General features: G+C 43.3%; 1 protein-coding gene and 1 long non-coding RNA gene across 3 annotated transcripts; both read right to left on the reverse strand.

Moving 5' to 3' along the window:
• Positions 1-6,193: 6,193 nt before the first annotated feature.
• Positions 6,194-14,254, reverse strand: znf622 (zinc finger protein 622). Of its 2 annotated transcripts, XM_029281823.2 has the most exons (8): positions 14,099-14,200; positions 13,734-13,780; positions 13,052-13,619; positions 12,656-12,937; positions 10,584-10,746; positions 10,322-10,437; positions 9,622-9,765; positions 6,194-7,398 (listed from the first exon to the last, which is right to left on the reverse strand). In XM_029281823.2, exons 3-8 carry the CDS (start codon positions 13,611-13,613, stop codon positions 7,265-7,267), a joined length of 1,401 nt encoding a protein of 466 aa, XP_029137656.2. In that variant the 5' UTR covers positions 13,614-13,619; positions 13,734-13,780; positions 14,099-14,200; the 3' UTR covers positions 6,194-7,264. The 2 variants fall into 2 exon arrangements, with proteins under 2 accessions (XP_029137656.2, XP_020512307.2); XM_020656651.3 differs by lacking the exon at positions 13,734-13,780 and having other exon boundaries at positions 14,099-14,254.
• A 2,713-nt stretch (positions 14,255-16,967) lies between these two features.
• LOC136178968 (uncharacterized) lies at positions 16,968-20,427 on the reverse strand. The gene is made up of 2 exons (XR_010666282.1): positions 19,855-20,427; positions 16,968-19,495 (listed from the first exon to the last, which is right to left on the reverse strand). It is a non-coding gene; the product is annotated as an uncharacterized lncRNA (long non-coding RNA).
• Positions 20,428-20,439: the final 12 nt, after the last annotated feature.

Below are 20,439 nucleotides of genomic sequence, written 5' to 3' on the forward strand. Positions count from 1 at the left end.
AAAACAAAATGAAATATATGTACAACTTTACTTAACAGCACATGCTTTATTTACTTCAGTCTATGACTTGACCCTGCCTTTATCTTGGTGCCAGAATCCAACGCTCCAGGCCTCTATTGACTTGAGGGCAGGAAAAGAGCGAGTCATGCAGCGTCACTGGATCAGACTAGCATGAGTCAGCACTTTCTTTAAGTTAGTCTCCACAGAGTTTGGGAAACATGTGCCTGTAAGAAAGAGTCTAATGTTAAGTCTAAAAAAAAAGTTTCCTAAATTTAAATTATCGCGATGCTAATTTTGTTAGCCAGTTAATGGCATTTCCTATTATAAGTCAGCGTCAAGCTAACAGACTTACTTAGATATACAGCGGATCCTTTTTTCAATTTCTTGCCTTCATGTAGACCTGCTCTTCCCCGCCTAGCGTGCTGTTAATCTCTTGGTTAGAAATCAAAGACTGCAAATATTAAAGGACAAAGCCTGAGTGACGTCAGCCGTCTGTTCCTGCAGGGGGCGCTGGAGGCTCATCGGCAGCAGCCGCCATGTTGGAAATCCTGTCTCAGTCTAACTTTCAGTCAACTTAACGACGAGCTGAGAGCTGGAGCTGAGGCGGGTTTAAAGCCTCCTGATGAACCGTTACATCATGCCCACCTGTCAATCATCTCAGCTATGCGTCTAACTATGGATAACACTCGTCTTTTTTTAGCCTGTTTTGTGTATGTGACTTGTGGTGTTTATGCAGTCAGCCTCTAGTGGATACTCGATGAACTGCAGGAGTTTGCACTACCGCATTGGCTTCACTTTTCAAGACCAGAGGTTGCTGCTTGTTAGAAGGGTATCTGTAGAGAAAAGGTCTGTACATTCTTCTCGATAGTCTTGTTTGTAGCTCATAAAGAGGCATCTGTATTGAAATGGGACTGTTTGTTTCAGCCACTTCCTAAATGATTAAGGCTTGTTTAAAATGCTATATGATGGAGACTGGGAGTGTTACAAACCCTCACAGCTGTTCTGGGCTTAAACAAAGGACTCTAAATGTCCTACATAGTCGGTCAGTATCTTTATTTTCAGCCTCCACACGGACCTGACGATAATAAAGTGCGTGCATCCTCATCCGTCGAGCAGACTGCATTTCCAAGAAGAATCGTCCTCCCTTTTTTTGTTTTCCTTTTTTTTTTTTTGTTGAGGATGTCTATCGCTTTCCGGGGAGCGGGCCAGTAATGGACTCTAATGCAGCAAAGGAAATTATCCACTCATGTCCAATCACTACCTACGAGGCACCGATCAATACCAGGTCCCCAGGGCTCGGAGGGAGACCGGGATCGTGCTGAGAGGAGGGGGGGGGGGGCCGGGCGGACTGTTTCTAAACTGTTTTTTGTTTAGGAGGGGTGACGACTGAGATGGACTGTCTGAATTTAACTTTTGTTTTTCTTTTTTCCTCCTGGCTGATACTGATATTTATTTATAAGAGGTCTAATAAGGGAATTCAGGTTTCACTCTTCTGATCGTTGGATGAAGAACAATCTCAGTGAATCACTTTTATCGAGGGAATATAGGTTTTAACGATATGCTTTATAAAAGGTTAATTAATAATGCATTCACCAGTTGTGAGCCATTAACGAGAACAACTTTTTGTTCAATGTCTGAGAAGCTCTTTTTCCGTCTCCTGTTGGAAATGTTCAAGTCATTCGGGGGGGGAAGTGAGTTTTGAGTTCACAAGTGTGCAGCTCGGACTGAAAAAGTTAACTCAAATGCTGCCTCTTGTAATCTTGACATCACTAATGAATCAATGTATGGAAATCAAAACAGATTACAAGACCGGTGTGGTGAGCACCGAGGGCGAGACCAGAGAGTTTTTGAGTCGGGTGGTCCAACCGGGGTGCCTCAAAATCTAAATACTTAGACAATAATCTTTTAGTTTATTTCAAACAAACAGAAAACTACCACGCTGCATGTTCCAAAATGCTGCCCAAATGCTTGATTTGAACATAAGCCCCGCCCCCGACAAGGCAGAAAGCCAATCATAGTTTAGGATTTTGGGGTGGCCAATCAGATTTCAAGTAGAGTCCATGATTGTGATTGACTCACATTTGGAGCCAGCCCCTAGTGGCCATTCTGGGTTTGCACAATCAGCTAAGTTGGGGGAACCAATCTGTTCCTTTTCTGCAACATTTTATACTCGTGATTAAAGGTGGGGAAAAATAATCGATATATGTACAAATTGAGATTCTCATCTTCTGAGATTCATAACTTCCAAAAGGCTATTTTTTGTTGGCTAATCAGTCACTCCCTGCTAACTGCTAATGCTAGCTCTTTAACTCGGTAGAATGAGAAATGGAGCAGCAAGAAATTCAGCCAGTCTCACAGATGGCTGGAGTAGATCCTAGAGTACTAAATCAAAAGTAGACTTTGAATCATGAATCCAGAACCATTTTGAATCAAAAATAGATTCTCAATCAAATCATGACCCCAAGAATCAAAATCAAATCACATCGTGACACACCCGCACAGCCAACCTTTATTCTCAGGTGCCGCTCGGCTGCAGGAACAAACAATGAAAGATAAATCAATAATCCGTGGCACACTGAAAGTTACTTCACTGTAACTTTATTGAACACGTTTCCTGTAGCTTCCTCAGGTTCGCCCAGCCACAGATTGTTGAATAATTTGCTTTTTTCAAAATCCTTTAGTGTTCATCATTACGCAATGATAAATGGTAAATGGACTTGAGCTTGTATAGCACAAATGATTCATGCAATAATTTGAATACTTTTAACAACATGCAGAGTTGAAATCAGTTTTTTACATTTGCACCCCTCAAAAAAATTCTAGACCGAGTCTGGCTGCGATCAAATTACTCAAATCGGTCCCATCGGGCCATTTCAGGGCAGCTGCAACTTAAAAATCACACATTACATAAGTCCTTATTGTGTTTCATGTTCATATATTTTCCCAATCAAATAAGAATGTGCACTGGAGGCAGCGATGTAAGAGACGACAGGAGTAAATGAGATCAATCTTGTGCCTAACACGATCAGGAACATCGGTCAAGCCATCATTCTCGTTTAAGAATCACCTCCTCCCAACATTTCCACAGTGCTAATGCCTCTCAGCTATCTGCCCTGTTTCTCTCCCCCAAGCCGTCCTGATCAATTAGTCTCCTTCTCGCCGTCGTTCTGTCTGAAGGGCCCCTCCCCCTCACTGCTTTTTCCTGTCGACTCTGTCAAACAGCGGCGTGCCGGACGGGCAGAGTGCCCTAAAACCCTGAAACCATCGTGCCGCAAACACTCTGACAAAAGGAAGTGGAGAGGCTGCCAAAGATAAAAGTGGACGACCGCAAACAAATGGAGCGACTGAGCTCATTAAAGGGGCGGTGTGGTGGGTCAGCATCCTGCCCGGGCCCGATCAGCTTTCGATGACATCATCTGTAGGAGGCCCTGAGTCATTGATAAATCTGACGTACCGAAGTGCAAGTCATTTTTTTTCTGCAGAACCACGGTGGATAAAATCTGCGATATAACAACGACATGTTAATCTTCTCAGAGAGTGAGGCGTACCGGATTCACACTCTGCAAACGCTGGCTCCAAATGATGAACTCGTTCTCACTGTTTGTTTGTGTTTAAAGGAAGAATGTGCGACATATCACACATAAATAAATCATAAAGTCTGTCCTGTGTAAATGTGTCTCTGAGTCCTGACTGTCTACAATGAGGGAGAAGCTCGAGTCCCGCTGGCTGTGTTGTTGTCAGAGCCGTGTTTACATGGACGGGACGGCCGGCTCCTCCCCTTGTGTATAAAAGCTGTTTTAGTCAAGAACTAGAGAGAAGAAGAAGAACATACTCACTGATTATTTGGATGTTAGTAAGAGTTTTTAGATCACGCTCATTCTGTGTCAGTTTACATGAAATGTGAAGCTACGAGCTAACTAAAGAGCGCTAACATTAGCATGCTAACACAACAATGTGAAGCTACGAGCTAACTAAAGAGCGCTAACATTAGCATGCTAACACAACAATGTGAAGCTACGAGCTAACTAAAGAGCGCTAACATTAGCATGCTAACACAACAATGCAGGACACAGGTCATTGCAGCTTAAGACGAGGACTATTTTGTACGCCGCTTAACTCCTCAGTCCAAAGTGAATGGAGGGAGGTTGGAGGTGTGTCTCTGGAGGAGAGCAGTGGCTTCAGAATAGAGGAGGCGTGGCCTAACAGCAGTATAATTTTGAATTCATGCTGGTGCTCAAGGGCGACATCTACTGGATCAAAATGTTGGACATTCTTCCTTTAAACGTGAGTAAGGATGAAAAATGACATCATTAGTTCACTATTTTGATCTTTTCACCTTCTGCACCGTTTTCTGGTTTGGTGTTTGGATTATGATTTACCTTTCTGGACCTTTACCTTCCCCTGAATAAAGATTATGAATCCACTTGTTTGCAGCCGCCTCTTTGGCTTTCAGTAGTTGTTTTTGTTGTGAATGCTCTCAATCAGGAAGTTTGTTTGTTAATTTGCTGATTCAGAGCTGACGTCATGATGATGATTGGTTGCCTGGCTTGTAGCCACTTCCTGTTTAGGTTTGTCCTGCCCGTGTTAACAAACTGCCTGAAGCAGGTCTCCATAGATAGATAGATTTACTTTATTGATCCCAAACTGGGAAATTGTGGTGTTACAGCAGCATGTTATCAGAGCAAATAAAACAATAGAGGAACAAATACAAAGTAAATAAGCACTAAAAAATAAGAATAAGAAGAAATGTATACGTCCAGGATTTAACTTAACATTACTTCTAAAGTCTAAGATGTGAACAATGAAACACACAAATGTGTCAAGCATGTCTAACTCTGAATGTAAACTTTGCTGGAGGTAAGAGATGTGAATGTGCAGAAACAATAAAGAGAGCTGTGCCAATCCAGAGCCGTGCAATCACTGATACATCTGTTAACCAGGACATATGATCCCCCTCCTCCACCTTTTCAAACAGTCCCCTGTGGTCTAAATGAAACATCTGTGCTGTGCTTTGGTCAAAATATAACAAGAATCAAGCACCAGAGGAGGTTTGTGACCCTGTATAAACCAGCTCTCTCAGAACGCTCCGTTTTGGTGTGTGTGTCTCTTTAATTTATTTTGTGGGTCAGTAGACACTCAGGTTACCCACATATATGTTCAACAACACTGAAGAAGTGGATTTTTCATAATATGTCCCGTTTAAGGTGCAAGAGTATAGACATTTCATCAGCCAAAAGTATGAACTTCAGTGATGAGCGGATAAACAAATGAAGTGAACTGGAATGTGTAGGAACCGAAACGTTGCCAATAAATGTTTGTATGTTCGACATTGTGAAGGAGTTTACCATGAAACTTAAATGTGAAGAAATCCTCATGACGTTTTAGTTTTATTCATGACATGCATCTGCACTGCATTCTGACATTTGTCTAATCCAGGAGGTTATTCAAAAAGTTTAATCTGGAAAAGGCCGATCCAGATTTGGAACGTAGGTTTTGTCTACAGCCGTCTGCGGGGATCAGGATAATCCTTTATGATCAAAGTTTCCCGATTCTTCTCTAAAGTTTTCAAAACAAACTGGAGGTTTGACCGTGGACGCACCGCTCCGCACCGCACCGCTCCGCACCGCTCCGCACCGCACCGCACCGCACCGGGTCAATTTCTGGAGCTGAACACACATCACAGGAGAACTACAAGATCCCGCAGGGAATAAAGAGAAAAATGTGCAAACAACATGTTGTCTTTCTGAGGAGGATTTGTTGTTCATTTGTTGCCTGTTTTGACGTCATGTGTTTTATTTTGACAGTGACTAGACGCTCTGTGCGATTTCTTGTCTGACTTCCTGTCAGGCTCACTCCATTCTGTCCAGCTTAACGCACGCTTGCAGCGAGCTACGTCGAAAATATAAATCGCAGCGTGTTTGAAACGGGAGCAGCGTGCTCCGGAGAAGCACCGCGGCGTTGCTGTGAAAACACGAGCATCAACTGGAGCGGCAATGAGCGTCGCCGTAGTGCGCGACGTGCAAAAAGCGTGTGGAAAAATGTTTTCTCTGAGCAGCCTGATTTCAAGATCCAATCCCATGAGATCACGTTTGAACAACAGGGTGCAGGAGATTCTTCAAACACCTGAAAAACGACGAGTGAAGTCAGTTCAACAATAAAGTTACTGATGAAGGACGGAGCGCCACACGTCTGATAAATATGAAAAACATTTATTTGATGTTTTAGCAGCACAGTAAATCATAAACATCCTGTGTGTTATGCAACTGATACATGAAATAAAATCAAGCAAACATCTCTCTTTGTTGATTTGTTGTTCATTTGACTTCAAGGTAGAGTCGGTAGCATCTTAAAGTGAAGCCGCTCCATCGTCCCTTCTGGGCCTCCGTACATGTGGTGGTGGTGACTGTGTCAGCAGAGACTCTGTCCTCTCACTGGATTTTACTGTTTAATTTAGTTTTGGTGGACTCGGGGCGTTTGTGGGCGGAGCTGGTGTGTTTCCTCCAGCCAATGACAGCGCTCAGGTGAGTTTAGGAGCGGATACAGTTCAGTGATTGGGCTTAATTCAAACCGGAGAAAAAGATAAATTAGAATCAGTGAGGGGAAAGCTTGTTCCAAAACAAAAACGAGGGTGAACCTTTAGTTAGCTTTCACCCGCTTTCGGCTTGGGATGATGAGCGACAGGTCTGCTTTTTGTTAGACAAACATCAGCGGTTAGCTTGTGCTAGCGTGCAGTAAAGGTACACACTACGTCCTGCAGTGAGCTTCTGGGGGCGATGAGCCTGCAGGAGGAGGAGGAGGAGGAGGAGGAGGAGGGGCCAGTTTGAATGTTGTGTTTACAAACTGCAACTTAAAATGTTACCGACTCTACCTTTAATTTTGTGAATGTGATTCATACTGTAATCTCCATATTGTAATCTCTCGGCAACACCTAGGTTCCTTACAAAAATCCATTTCAGATGATTTACAGTCGACCTTCAGGTGTGCAGCATCACAATTATGTCTGCATGTTTGGTTTCCTACTTCAAACAAAATGTAATCAAACTGATTTTCAGACTCAGAGAAAGCTGTTAAAAAATGTATCCTCATGAAGGATTAAGCTGCAGACCTCAAATCAACACGGCTGCAGATCTTTCAAACGCACACGTTTTATATATTTTCATGACGGTTGTGCGGGAGCCGGCTGCAGCTGTGTTCGACGTCAGCAAAGATAATGAAGTGTTACAATCCACCACATCCCTCGTTTCTGGTTTCCTCCGGTCCCGGTCTAGAACATGACTTGGCATCTGAAGTGCGTCTGCTTGGTGGAGTTGTGGCTCATTCCCATCTTCAGCATCCACTTTGACTTCATCATCTGAACGTACTGCATGTCTCTCTGCTTCTGATAGAGGGAGCCGTATCCTGACAAGAGAGAGAACATGCATCTGCATCAGGACTTTCATTTTTAATTCAAAGTTTGAACATTCATTCAAACCTGGAGGGGGGGGGGGGGGGTTGGGGGGTTCACATTCGATCTGTAGTGAGACCTTCAAATTATAAACATCCAGCCTATCAGCACACCAGGCCGTAGTTTGCGGTTTGATCCAGCAGAGGGCGCCCTCTGTGTAACTTGACCATTGCATTCACTATTGACCTCAGTAAATAAAGACATAATGTCGTGGCAAAAGCAACCAGGGAACGATTCTTACAGGAGGGGGAACTCCTCATTCTGCACACAGCAGCCCACTGATTGGTGGAGAGACACAGGGTCGCTACAAACCCCCAAATATTTGAGTGTTCTGCGGAATTCTGTGGAGCGCTCTGAACGGTAGAACTCGTCAGCAGGTAATATCGTGGATTAAAAAAGGGAGCTGCATTCGATCGTGATCACGTTTATAGACTCGTGTTTCTGCAGAATAATGTCACAATGTAACTCTGTGCTTTTGGATTTTCGACAGGCTTTCGGTTTTGAGACCCTGACACACGACACACCAAGCAGACGGCGAAGAACTAGTGGGGATGAAAGCCGCCTCGGCCAAAAAGTTGCACTTGAACACACCGCAAAGACTACAGCCGACGGCCAACCACCACTGAGAGGAAGTAACTCTCCATGCCAGCAGGGGGCGGTAGTCCGTTGTTATGATACCAGAAGACCATTTTCACCCCGCTGTCGCTCACCACTCGTATTATAGGTCGTCTACTAACGGAGAATAACGTCTGATAAAAAGTAGAAAATGGTGCTGGCGTTGTCAGTCCTTCAGGTCTTTTAGTGGAAAAGTGGTTTGCACTCGTGTACAAACAAAATGTGGTACAAATGGAAAAAGAACACGAGGAGGAGCACTCTCGCACTACTCAAGAGCCAACATGGACAATCAGTGCAGATCAGGATTAGGACGACACCGGAACAAAAATATAAATAGTTTGAGTTACCTGGTATATCAGAGACAGAGAGAGAACATCGGCAAGAAAAAGTTCATCTCAGGATTTCAAGTCATGAGCAGCAGATAACTTTTTTTTTTTTTTTTTTTTTAAATCAGTGGTTACAGCCGGCCTGAAATAACACCCGACTCCTGAGAGCAACACGAGGAAAAAGATTCATCAATAAAAACCAAGCTGCTGAAAACGTGCTCCACAAGACAGAGTGAAACTGAAACTCGGAGCTCGGATGAGAGTCGAGCAGAATCCTCAAACACAAACGTCTTCTGTGTAAACACAATAAATCAAACTGCAGCGACAGAACCTGATTTTATACTGCGAGTTGAATCTCTGCAAGAGAGTAAACTGATCGTTCCAGGGGGGAAAGAGGGGGTTATGTTTTAAAGTGACACTCATCTTGATTTGAGTGCGAAAGGAGAGAAGACGGACGTTTTTCTCCGGGAGGCTGAGTTAAGTAAGAGTCAGCGGGCCAGCCACTAGGGCTGCCGATTTTTTCAATAAAACTACTTTGAACAAATTTAGAAGACGACACGGTGATGTTGAAACTTGTTCGATCCCCAAAGGGGGGGGGGGGGCTGTCGATGGCTGCAGAGAGAGGAGTCGCCCTCATGTTTGCATCTCCTGAATCGCTCCCCATTTGCTCTTCAGGTCAGGAGTGCATGCACCGGTGAAGTTCAGCTGAGAGCGCCCTCTGCTGGATCAAACTGCAAACTGCTTCAGACGACCTGATTACAGTTTGAGTGTGAGCTTTCTCCCCGGGTTCAGGTGACAGCCCTACAAGCCACCTTGTTTTGTTGTTTCATTGGTGGAACCTTTAACCTCGAGTTGACTGTTTCTTCAGCAAAGGGAATCAATCTGGGTCGAGTTAAGCGAGTAAACACACCTCGCCTCCTCTCACTTCTTCCATATCTGCCTTACTACCCCGAAAAATCTACATAACTGTGGTTTCCTTAGCTTTAAAATGCATCAAACACGTGGGTACCAACATTTTAAAAACAGATGCTAAATAAAATTCTGTACCGTCTTTTATTTCTATTTTTCCCGTGACCCTTCAAAATAAATGCAGAAAGATTGGAGGATGTTTGGACTGCATTCAATCGTCTCCAGAGCAAAAGAATTCCTCTCACAGTGCACGCCCGGCCTTAAATATTCACACGGCGACCCCGTGTTTAAGTGTATGCATGTTTGGCGTTCCTGGGTGAATCTTACCTCCGTCTCCGCCCCAGCCCAGAGCTCTGTACTGCCGGAGGACTCTGCCAACGGCGTTCCGATTGTGGCTCAGTGCTACGGCCCGCTGGGCTCCAAACCGCTGTTTGTAGTACCTCATGAGGGAGCGATGGCCGATCTTGGCGCCTGCAGAAAAAAAACACACGGCGGGGACATCGCTTCCTGTTACAATATGATTCACCGAGAAGACTTTTCTTAAATGTGTTCTTAAAGTTCAGAAGAGAAACAGCAGAACTTTACACTCCTGTTTTCTTAAATCGATGAATGCCATGTCGAAACTAGAAGCTTGTGCATGCCCCAACCCCTTATAAGAATACAGAAACGCCCCTTTTATGCCCATATAAGGTCGTATGACTGCAGGGCTGTGTGCACCAAGCTAAGTAGCTGAGTCACTTTTGCATCTTTTAACCATGTTGAAGCGACATAATTAAGGTCACAATCACTGCGACACAGTGAGAGGACTTGGCCCAGGCAAAAGTTTGTCTAACCGGAAGAAGCCCAGCAACGGTTGCTATGAGAGGGGGCTCTCTGATTGGTGAGTTGGGGGACCAATCAGAGAGCAAACAAAGGTTCAACTGCTTTATTATTTGATCTTTAAGTTTAAGAAAGTGCACAGCAGCCCTTTGTTTTCTGTTCTTTACCTTTGCTGATAATGAAAAACGTATTTTTAAAGAGAGGTCACCTGAAGGGAGAGTCAGCTCCAACGTTTCGTCGTCGTACTCTAAAGTCTTGTCATCCGGCAGCTCGTCCCCGCCCATATCTGCATCCTCTCCCTCCTTCCTGTCCGGGTAGCTGCTCCTGTTATTTAAAAAAAACAACAGCTGTGTGAATCATTCTTTATGAATACACTTGAATGTGCAGGTGGAGATTTTTTCCATCCATTATAAACAAACTAAACTACACAGATCTTAGATTATTGTCGTTCAGACTCTGTTTTCTCGTACCTGAAGTCGTAGTAGTCCGCAAACTCCAGAGCAGCGTCTCCCTCTGTGAACAGCTTACAGTGGCTTTTGTCCGTCATGTGACTCTGTACCGCTTCAGCTGAGTAAAACGAGCGGCCCTTCTCGTTGCACCATAAGCACACGTTCCCAGCACCGACTTTCTCTCCTGCAACACAACACAAAGGCAACATAAATCTCAGGTTTCACATCAAACACGCGTCTGTCAGACGCTTGTGAGGGCTTCAGGAGGAGCTGAAACAAAACCTGCCGCATCTGAAGAGGGAGTGTGCTCCTTCCGCTGACTTCTAAAAGTTTTCAATAAATAATACAAAACATTTTTACAAGGTCCAATCAGTGAACTGTGTAGAGAGTGAGATGATAAAGGTATCTTACTATCTGATCATTAAGGAAACATGCTATGTTGAAGTGCTGGCTTCTCTGACAACAATGCAGCAGCCAGTATGTCCTCCTTCTAACTTTAGATTCTGCTCCTGAATGCTCTGGATTTGTTTGGACCAGAGAAGGTAGGAGGTTTTAAGACACGCCCCCAACACGGCTATCCCGAGTTTCTCCCGGCAGCCCACAAGTAATGTTCTGGCATAAAGTCAAAGTGAGCCGATGTGAGAACGCAGCAGGATATTATCTGGAGAATTCACCTCGAGCCGATGGGAGAGGGAGTGATGTTTGTATAGTGTGACTGCTGCACGGTGCACAGAGTGTTTGCATGCGACCGCTAAGATATCTGTGCATGTGTGAACAACCAGATCAGGAGAATATCCGGAGCAGAAATGATCTAGATATTTTCAGTGCAAAAACATGCACTGTGCACCTGTAAATAAAGAAATCTGCACTCCAAACCAACACAGTGAGAGGCAGGTTGTTTTTGGATGTGGAGGCTGTAGCCCCCTGAACCTCCCCTCCCCTCCATCCTGTCTCCCTCCTCCCCCAAGTGTCTGTTTGGTTTCTATGGAGACTGAGGTAAGAAGAAAGACAGCTGACCCCCCCCCCCCCCCCCCCCCACCTCCCCAAATGTAAGACATGTTAAAACCCTTTTGTTTCTGAATAATTGAATGATGCAATCCTGGATGTTCTTTACTAAAATCAGAAATGTTGGATTTTTTTTTACCATGTGAAAACGGCTTCAGAGGCCCCTTGGTCGGAGCAGATTCCTACATAATGTTGCTTTAAGATTAAGTCTCTCTCTCTCTCTCTCTCTCTCTCATCTCTCTCTCTCTCTCTCTCTCTCTCTCTCTCTCTCTCTCTCTCTCTCTCTCCTCTCTCTCTCTCTCTCTCTCTCTCTCTCTCTCTCTCTCTCTCTCTCTCTCTCTCTCTCTCTCTCTCTCTCTCTCTCTCATCACCTGCAGAGCAAACAGGTGTTAGAGCAGGGGTGTCCAAAGTGCGGCCCGAGCGCCATTTTGCGGCCCTTGAGGGGATTTTTTTTTTTTGCGTCCCCGTGACTTCAAATGAAGAATCAGAAGATTTTGGGGCCTTGATTAAGATTGGCACGTTATCTTATTTTTCTTTTTCATGTTAACAAGCGCTGAACAATATTCCTAAAATAGAAAATGTTCAGTAACATGTATGTTGTTGTTTTTTTAAATCAACAGCTTTTACTATTTTACACATTTTTTTGTAAACTATGAAAAAAAACTTAAGCAAAGTTTTTGCAAACAAGTGGACTGTTGTTTAACCATTTAATGACCTGAGCTAAATGCAGAAAGCTTTAACAAAAACATGAACCACATTACAGGCTCTGAGAAAAAAAACAAATAAAGTAGAACGAAGAATCTAAATATTAGATTTCCTTTTATTAAAGGGTTTCTTTAGCGAGCCTTTTGATTCTGATCTACAAAGTCTTACTATGTTCTCAACTATATTTAAAAAAAAAAAAAAAACCTGTGGGGCCGCGAGCGATTCTAACACGACAATTTTGGCCCGCTGTGTTAGAGGTTCGCACAGGTATGCTTCATGCAAGGTCTACAAATTTGGAGTACCGGATGAATCCTGGAGTCACATCCCCGTACCTTACCGTTACTCATCCCAGTTCAGAACAACATTCAACACCGCAAACTCACCGAGGTAGCGGATGAGCCCCTTGAGGTCGATGACGAACTCCACGTCCGGGATGAAGAAGCCGTGGACTTTGGTCATGTGGGACACGTTCTTCATGAGCGTCCTCGAGTGGTGGGAGCAGAACAGGCATTCGGTGACGGGGATGGAGCCCGGCAGAGCGGCGGGTTGGGGGTCGGAACCCGCCGCTTCGTGATCCATCGCCTCCTCTTCTTCATCTTCTTCTTCTTCTTCCTCCTCCACCATCTCATCGTCATCGTTGTTGTCGTCAACGTCTTCCCAATCGTCTGCAACATATTTTGGAAAATGTTTGTAATTAACAGCAACATTACACCGACTCTCAAAGGCGTCGCTTTAAGACATTTTGTAAACATAAACAATGATATGGTTCTCCTCCCTACCTTCCCCAGGTGTGGCGCCGTCCTCTCTCTCTCTCCTCTTGGCTTGCTCCTCCAGCCACATCAACCGAGGCGGTTTCTCCTGCTTCTCCGTCCTCTGCCTCGCCGCCCCTTGTGACGTCTGAGCCGCGCTCGACCTCTGCTGCTCCTTCAGCGCCTGCTGCAGGGCCTCGTTCCTGGCGTCGCGGTCCACCTTCTCGTCGCCGAGTCCTTTCTCCAGGTTCTTCTCGTTCATCTTTTCCACTCTCCTCTGAGCGGCGAGCAGGGCCTGCTTCTCGGCCTGCTGGTGTTTGTGGGACTGCAGGTGGTTCTGGTAGGCGTTGGCGCTGGAGAACTTTTTGTTGCAGACGCCGCAGCCCTCGGTCGCCGCCGCGTCGCTCAGCTGCTGCTCTGTGGCCAAACGCTGCGCCAAGACGCGCTCCTGGAAGTTTTCGGCGGTGACTGGAGGCATGTCTGCCACCTTACGCTTCAGGTTGTAGCGATGCCAGTCGGTTTTGTAGTGAGCTCGCTGCACCTCGCCGTCTGCAAAAGCCACCCTGCAACTGATGCAGGTGTAAGAGGACATCGTGACCTGAAGGGGAGAGGAGAACATCCTCCTGATTAATGTCACATTCTTCAAAAAAACAGCATTATTACATTAAATAAACAATGAACTCATGAGCTGTCCAAGACGAGCGATGCTTACGTGGGTGTTACGGATAAAAGTGTGACCGTGTTCACTGGCGACTTTTCCTGTTGTCACAGTTAAGGAAGAAGTTAAAAACGGAGATGGTCTGAAAACACATTCATTAGATATATCTTTAATGAAAAACAGAACAAACTGATTTTCGTTATTAGACACTTTGCGTTTCCAACATCTCGCATTCCGCTGTAAGGCACCAGTTAACACGGTCACTCTTTACAACGTAACACTGGCTACGCACCACCTTTCAAAACAACACACACTTCAGGCCAAGCCGACACATTCAACAGCTTCAAACCCCCTTCGTATTCATCGTACTCGAGACGTCATCAAACAGTGTTTACAACACACATCGAATATTTACTTACTAATCCAGTGAGCTTTGGATAGAAGCTGTTTTAAACGCGTTACCCTCTGCTGTGAGACACCACAGGACCACACGAGGGAAACTTCCGGGTTTTCTTCTTCATGATGATTTTCGAATGTTGAGCAACGAGCGTTTAAAGCGCACTACCGCCACCTCCTGATAGGATTTTTTTTCTTCTTCTTCTGTTGGGTTTTATGGCGGGTGGCATCCATATGGGTTGCATTACCGCCACCATCTGGACTCTTCTAACTGTCTTTGTGCAACTATAAACAACGTCCATCCAGCTCTTCACCAGTGATATCCACAATGTCTCAAAACCTTTTTGCAGCATCCAACACCATTATAATTCCCTCTGACTTTCCCTGTATGTCTGCTGCGCAATTAATCACCATGAAATGTTTTTTATCCACACATATATTTTCTTCAGGTTTTCTCCCTTTGCTTTTGCACAGTGACCTGCTCTTTGCTCAGCTCGAAGTTTATTCATTTTCACTTCCTTCATTCTTTCCTGGCCCTGTGTTGACCCTGTGAAATGGTTTCCCGTACAGTGAAGGCATTTTCTTTTTCAATGTTGCAGTCATCAGAGTCAGAATCAGCTTTATTGGCCAAGTATGCTTAAACACACAAGGAATGTTACTTTGGTAAACTGTGCTCTCTTTGTACAAAGGTATAACATTAAATATCAACAATAAACACAAAAATAAACAAATAAGCAAAGACTAATATGTACATCATAACATTCCACATTTTGAACACTTCCTGGTTCATGTCTGTATTCAGTAGGGCTCTCTCATACGGCCTTACTCTGTAACAACATGTTTCATAAACATTCTCTTGGATATTTCTCCCTCTAAGGACAAACATACAGATTTGCTTTCTTCTCTTTCTCCATCATGAAACCTCGTCAACCTTTTCGCTTCACAGATACCTTCCTTGTCGAGAAAAGAGAAGGCTCAATTTGTTGGCAATTGAGGATTTAATTTTTTATATTCTATCAGAGGCATGTCATTTTTCTTAACTATAGAACTACAACTACATACACGGGAGGTTTCAAGAAACAAAACTGAAGTAACTTAATGAGGGTTTCAAAAATGTTCAGTGTTTTCTCTGTGTTTCTGTCCTCCAGTCTGTGTAATGATTGGATGTAGGGATCCATTTTCTATTTATATTGTTGTATTTTTGGTATTTTTTGGTTAAATTGGCTTGACTTCACAAAAGAAAGATTCAACAGACTCGGATTGGCTTAGGTTGAAGTGGTTCATTCATAACTCTGGAGGAAATGGTGACATTAACGGTGCAGATGTAATACAGTGTCTTGCTAAACCCGTTCTGCCAGACCGTTCCATAGGCTTCATATTTATCCTAAAACGCGTAAATAATTAACACAGCAAGAAAGTAGGAGAGCAGACACTAAGTCTCCTAAACAAATGAAGAAGACACAACAAAGTGACGTTGGTAGTTTTTAGGTCAACATTAAACCCTCTAAACTGTCTCAGGATGAACGGTCTCTGATTGGCCTGTTTGCAGCTGGCCTAAACAGACTGTGACACCTTACAGGTTGAGCCAGATCTCCACTTCCTCACATCATGTCCCAAATACCAGGAGAGGAAAACTACCCCCAAATTACACATGTACATCCTGAATTTGAACACATAAACAAACTCCCATACCTGCTGGGAGAAGAAAGAAATTGTGAGATTACAGCTGTCAGAACCTGAGGACAACAGTGGAACCTGAACCACCAAACACACACACATATTATTATTGTATTCTCCTACCGTACTCGGGCACCGTGCCTGAGTCCGCTTGAAGAAGTGGTCTCGGGCACATATGGCGTAATTCCAAACGTGTCCTGTCACTTCGCACACCGAGCTCTCATGTCTTGTAGGTTCCTCAGGATTGTTAGTGAGGACAGCCTGCTGCTATGAACCGTGCCAGAAGCCCAGTAGTCCTTGTCCCGGCAGCAGAAGCCAAACTCTTGAGCAGACAGAGCTCCCCCAACCTTCAACGAGCTGATCGGGGTACTGTTACCACCCGACGTCCCTGACGCCCAGCCACCACCATCAGATTGTGTCGTCCCCACAACCACGCCGTCCTCATTCATGCACGGCCTGCTCCGACCCCCACCTCCCATTTTTTTGTTGTGACATAACAAAGAGTAAGGTCTTTCTGCTCTTTTGTAAAGCGTCTTGAAATTAAATTTGCTATGAATTGGGGCTTTACAAATAATGATTGATTGATTGTTTCGATACCAAATAGGAAAGTGGAATGAGTGGCCTACTTTGTTCTTCTCCTTAAGCAGCCTTAAAGGTCACATATTATCCTCCTCTTCAGTTTAAATAAGTGTCAGAGCTCCTCAAAACATGTGTGTGAAGTTTCTTGTTCTAAATCCACTCTGATCCTGTATTTGATCATGTCTATAAACTCCTCTATTTCAGCCCTGCTCAGAACAGGCTGTTTCTGTGTCTGTACCTTTAAATATGTAAATGAGCTGTGTCTGACCACGCCCCCCTCTCTGGAAGGGCTTGGGTGTACTCGGTGCTTTCTCGCTCCATGTCCTATTGTTTACGGTGAGAAGGCCGACTCAGAGGGCAGAACAACACCTAGCTGTGGGAGTGTCACCCACCTGGGGGAGGGGCTACAGCCCTTTGTGATGTCATGAAAGGAAAATCTCCAAACGGCCTGTTTGAGCACACATTTTCTGAAAAGTGGAGCAAGCAAAGGATGGAGAGGATGGACTTTACTCGTGATTGGGGGGTTTGTAGACGGACTAGAGACACATTGTGATGGCTTCAAACAAAATCAATTAGGTAAGCCATTGCTGAGCGGGTTTAACACGCTATCAAATAAAAACAAAAGGCAGCCGCGGATCCAAAGTCAACTTATAAGCTACATTTATTAATAGAAAACTTTTCAGCAAAAAATAAACTTCACAAAATAAAATAAACAAATCAGATCGCTATATCATGTATATCCTAAGCGGCCCTTTGCAGTCAAAAAACTGTTCCGCTTCCCCACTCTCACTCTCACCCCAGGTGTCCTTAATCAACTTAAATTACACTGCCGATACGCCGCGGCTCCGCCCCATAGAGGGAGAAATAATGCACAAATACCCCCAAATCAGTTAACAAAATGTAAAACCAAAATAAGACAGAGTAAACAATAATATAAACAAATAATTCTAAATTCATCAATGTTTGGCTCTTTTCTATTTTTTTACTGTAAATAATTCATATGGCCATTTGGCCACAACACACATATTAGAGTTAGAGAAACATGGTGAAGTGGGATTTTACAGAATATTTGACCTTTAAGTAGTAACAACACAAAGAAACCTTCTTAAGTCTAACACTGTACTAAAAATTACATAAGTAAGAGTAGAAAATCATCAGACATTAGCTACTGTGAAGTATCAAAGTAAAAAGTATAGATGCTTTGAATTATTGTTCACAGAATATTAATTATATTATCTTATTCTAATTTTTGATACTGGGTTGGGGAGGACTGTGAACCATGTGAAAGACACACTAGGTTACTCGCTGAAGAGAGAGAGAGAAGTAAGCAACTCAAAGAAAACATGAAAGGAGTAAAATAACCAAAAAAAGAGAAACATAACTCAGTCTGAACTTTGGGATGTGGGGCAGTTAGGGGAGGGCTAAGGCAGTTAGGTTTCACTCCCCCTTTGTTCAAAGTAGTCACTTCTTGTAAATGCTGCTGGGAATTTCCAACATATGATACAGTACAAAAAAGTTCAGGCAGAACTCAGGAGGACTGTAAGAGAAGCAAAAAGAACTTACAGGAGAACATTTTGTGGTACAATAGGGAATAAGACCCCAGTAGGAGAAATTTGGGGGATGATTAGAAGGATGAGAGAGGACAGAAGAGATTGGAATTATCCTGTGTTAAATGACAGAAAGGATGGGGCAATAACTAATAAAGAAAAAGCAGAATTAATGGTTAAAACGTTTGCTACAATAAACAGTTCTAATAATCTGAGTGAGGAAGCAAAAAGGTACAGGGACAAAACAAAATGTGAAAATATTGAAGCACTGAGTAAGAGAAATCATGTTGAGGATGAGATTAGTGTTCCTTTTACAATGGGAGAGCTAACAAAATCATTGGCTAAGTCTGGAATGAGTGCTCCAGGGAAAGATGAGATATGTTATATCATGTTAAAGCATTTAAGTACAGAGGCACTTAGCAGATTGTTAATGTTGTATAATAAGGTATGGGAGGAATGGAGGGTGCCAATTAGCTGGAAGGAGGCAGTGATTGTTCCTATAAGGAAACCAGGAAAAGATCCAAGCAATGCAGCAAACTACAGGCCAATCGCCTTAACATCACATGTTTGTAAACTGATGGAGCGCATGGTAAATGAAAGAATGGTGTACTATCTAGAGAAAAGAGGGATGATGGCAGAATATCAGAGTGGGTTTAGAAAAGGGCGAGGAACTATGGAGATCGGTAAGAGATCGATTCAAGTTAAAATAGGTGATGAAATATCTAAAAAGTATGTTGTAGAGAATGGAACACCACAGGGAAGTGTGATAAGTCCGATTTTATTTTCAATTATGATAAATGATATATTTGATAATATCCCAGCAGATATAGGAAGGTCATTGTTTGTGGATGATGGAGCATTGTGGAAAAAAGGAAAGAATATACAATTTATTGTAAATAAAATTCAGAAAGGGATCAGTTTAGTTGAGAAGTGGGGATTAAAGTGGGGATTGGAATTTTCTGTGGAAAAAACAAAGATCATGTTCTTTTCTCGAAAGAAAATTGGGGAGAATATTGGGTTGACATTGTGTGGAAATAAGATAGAACGAGTTGACTCATTTCGTTTTTTAGGGGTATTTTTTGAAGTCTGGTTGACATGGAAGGAACACATCCATGCAAAAAAGTAATAAATGTAATGAGATGTCTTGTAGGAATGGATTGGGGAGCTGATGTTGCTGCCTTAAAATATATATATGTGGCGTTCATTAGAACTAGGATTGAGTATGGGAGTGTGGTATATGGATCTGCAGCAAAGACAACACTTGCAAAGTTAGAAATGATTCAGGCACAGGCTCTTAGGATATGTATTGGGGCAGTGAAATCATCTCCAATATGTGCACTTCAGGTAGAAGTAGGAGAGATGCCACTATGTTTAAGGAGGAAACAGCTATTAGCAAATTATTGGCTGAACTTCAGAGGACATGGAGATAGTCACCCAACAAAAGCAGTGTTAAAGGATTGCTGGGAAAAAGAGAGAACAATTAAGTCCAGTTTTGGATGGATAGGGGATAGAGTGGCGAGAGATATGGGAGTGTATGACAAGGATATCAGTCCAGCTGTTTTATGGCCACCAGTTCCAATGTGGCTGCTTGAGACAGCTGAAGTAGACTTGGAGTTACTAAAGATAAAGGAAAGGAAAAGAAATGTTGATTTAGTTAGTGAATTCTATGAACACATAGAACAGAGATATGGAGATCATGTACAAGTATTCACAGATGGATCTAAAGACCCGATGACAAATGCAACAGGATCAGCTGCGTTTATCCCAAAACTCAAGGTTGAAGTAGTGAAGAGAACGTCAGATTTCCTGAACGTGTACACAGTAGAGTTGTACGCCATTTTAGTTGTATTAGAATGTGTTGAGCAAATGAAAGGAAGGAAAGTGCTGATATGCAGTGATTCAGTCAGCGCTTTATACAGTATTCAATCAGGATCATCTCACAGTCGTCAAGATGTATTATATGAAATCATATTTACACATTCCCAGGTGGTTAAACAGGGGACAGATGTGATGTTCATGTGGGTTCCAGAACATTCAGGTATAGCAGGAAATGAAAAGGTGGACAGGTTGGCAAAGGAAGCTGTAAAGAAAGAGAGGATTGATATTAACAACAAATGATCTAAGTCAGAGGGGAAACAAGTCACATGGAGTAAAATCAAACAGGAATGGCAACAATATCGGAACAATCAGACAAAGGGAAGACATTTATATTCAATTCAGAGGGAAATAGATAAAGTAAAATACAGAGGGAGCAACAGAAGAGAGGAGGTCGTAAAGTCCAGGTTAAGAATCAGTCACAGTCATTTAAATAGCTCTCTACATGTCACTGGAAAACATTCATCCAGTCTTTGTGAGGTATGCAATCTAGCAGAAACAATTGAACATAGTTATTAAATGTAGAAAGTATTTAGCACATAGACAGAACATGATGTCAGAAATGGAGAGAGAGGGACTCGTAAGAAGAGATTTAAAAAGTATTTTGGAGTGTGGGGAGAGAGGGAGAGGACGAAGATGCTTGTTTAGGTTTATTGAGGAGGATTTAGAAAAGTGAGTAATAATTA

The sequence above is a fragment of the Labrus bergylta genome, chromosome 4, assembly GCF_963930695.1.
Source record: "Labrus bergylta chromosome 4, fLabBer1.1, whole genome shotgun sequence".
In the NCBI taxonomy this organism is placed as follows: domain Eukaryota; kingdom Metazoa; phylum Chordata; class Actinopteri; order Labriformes; family Labridae; genus Labrus; species Labrus bergylta.

Excerpts from the sequence above, each read along its gene's own strand:
- znf622 (XM_020656651.3), bottom strand. The coding sequence starts at position 13,613 with ATGTCCTCTTACACCTGCATCAGTTGCAGGGTGGCTTTTGCAGACGGC. Across the intron at positions 12,938-13,051 it reads CGGCGCCACACCTGGGGAAG|ACGATTGGGAAGACGTTGAC; the intron begins GTAGGGAGGAGA and ends AATATGTTGCAG. Across the intron at positions 7,399-9,621 it reads GGGCTGGGGCGGAGACGGAG|GATACGGCTCCCTCTATCAG; the intron begins GTAAGATTCACC and ends CTCTCTTGTCAG.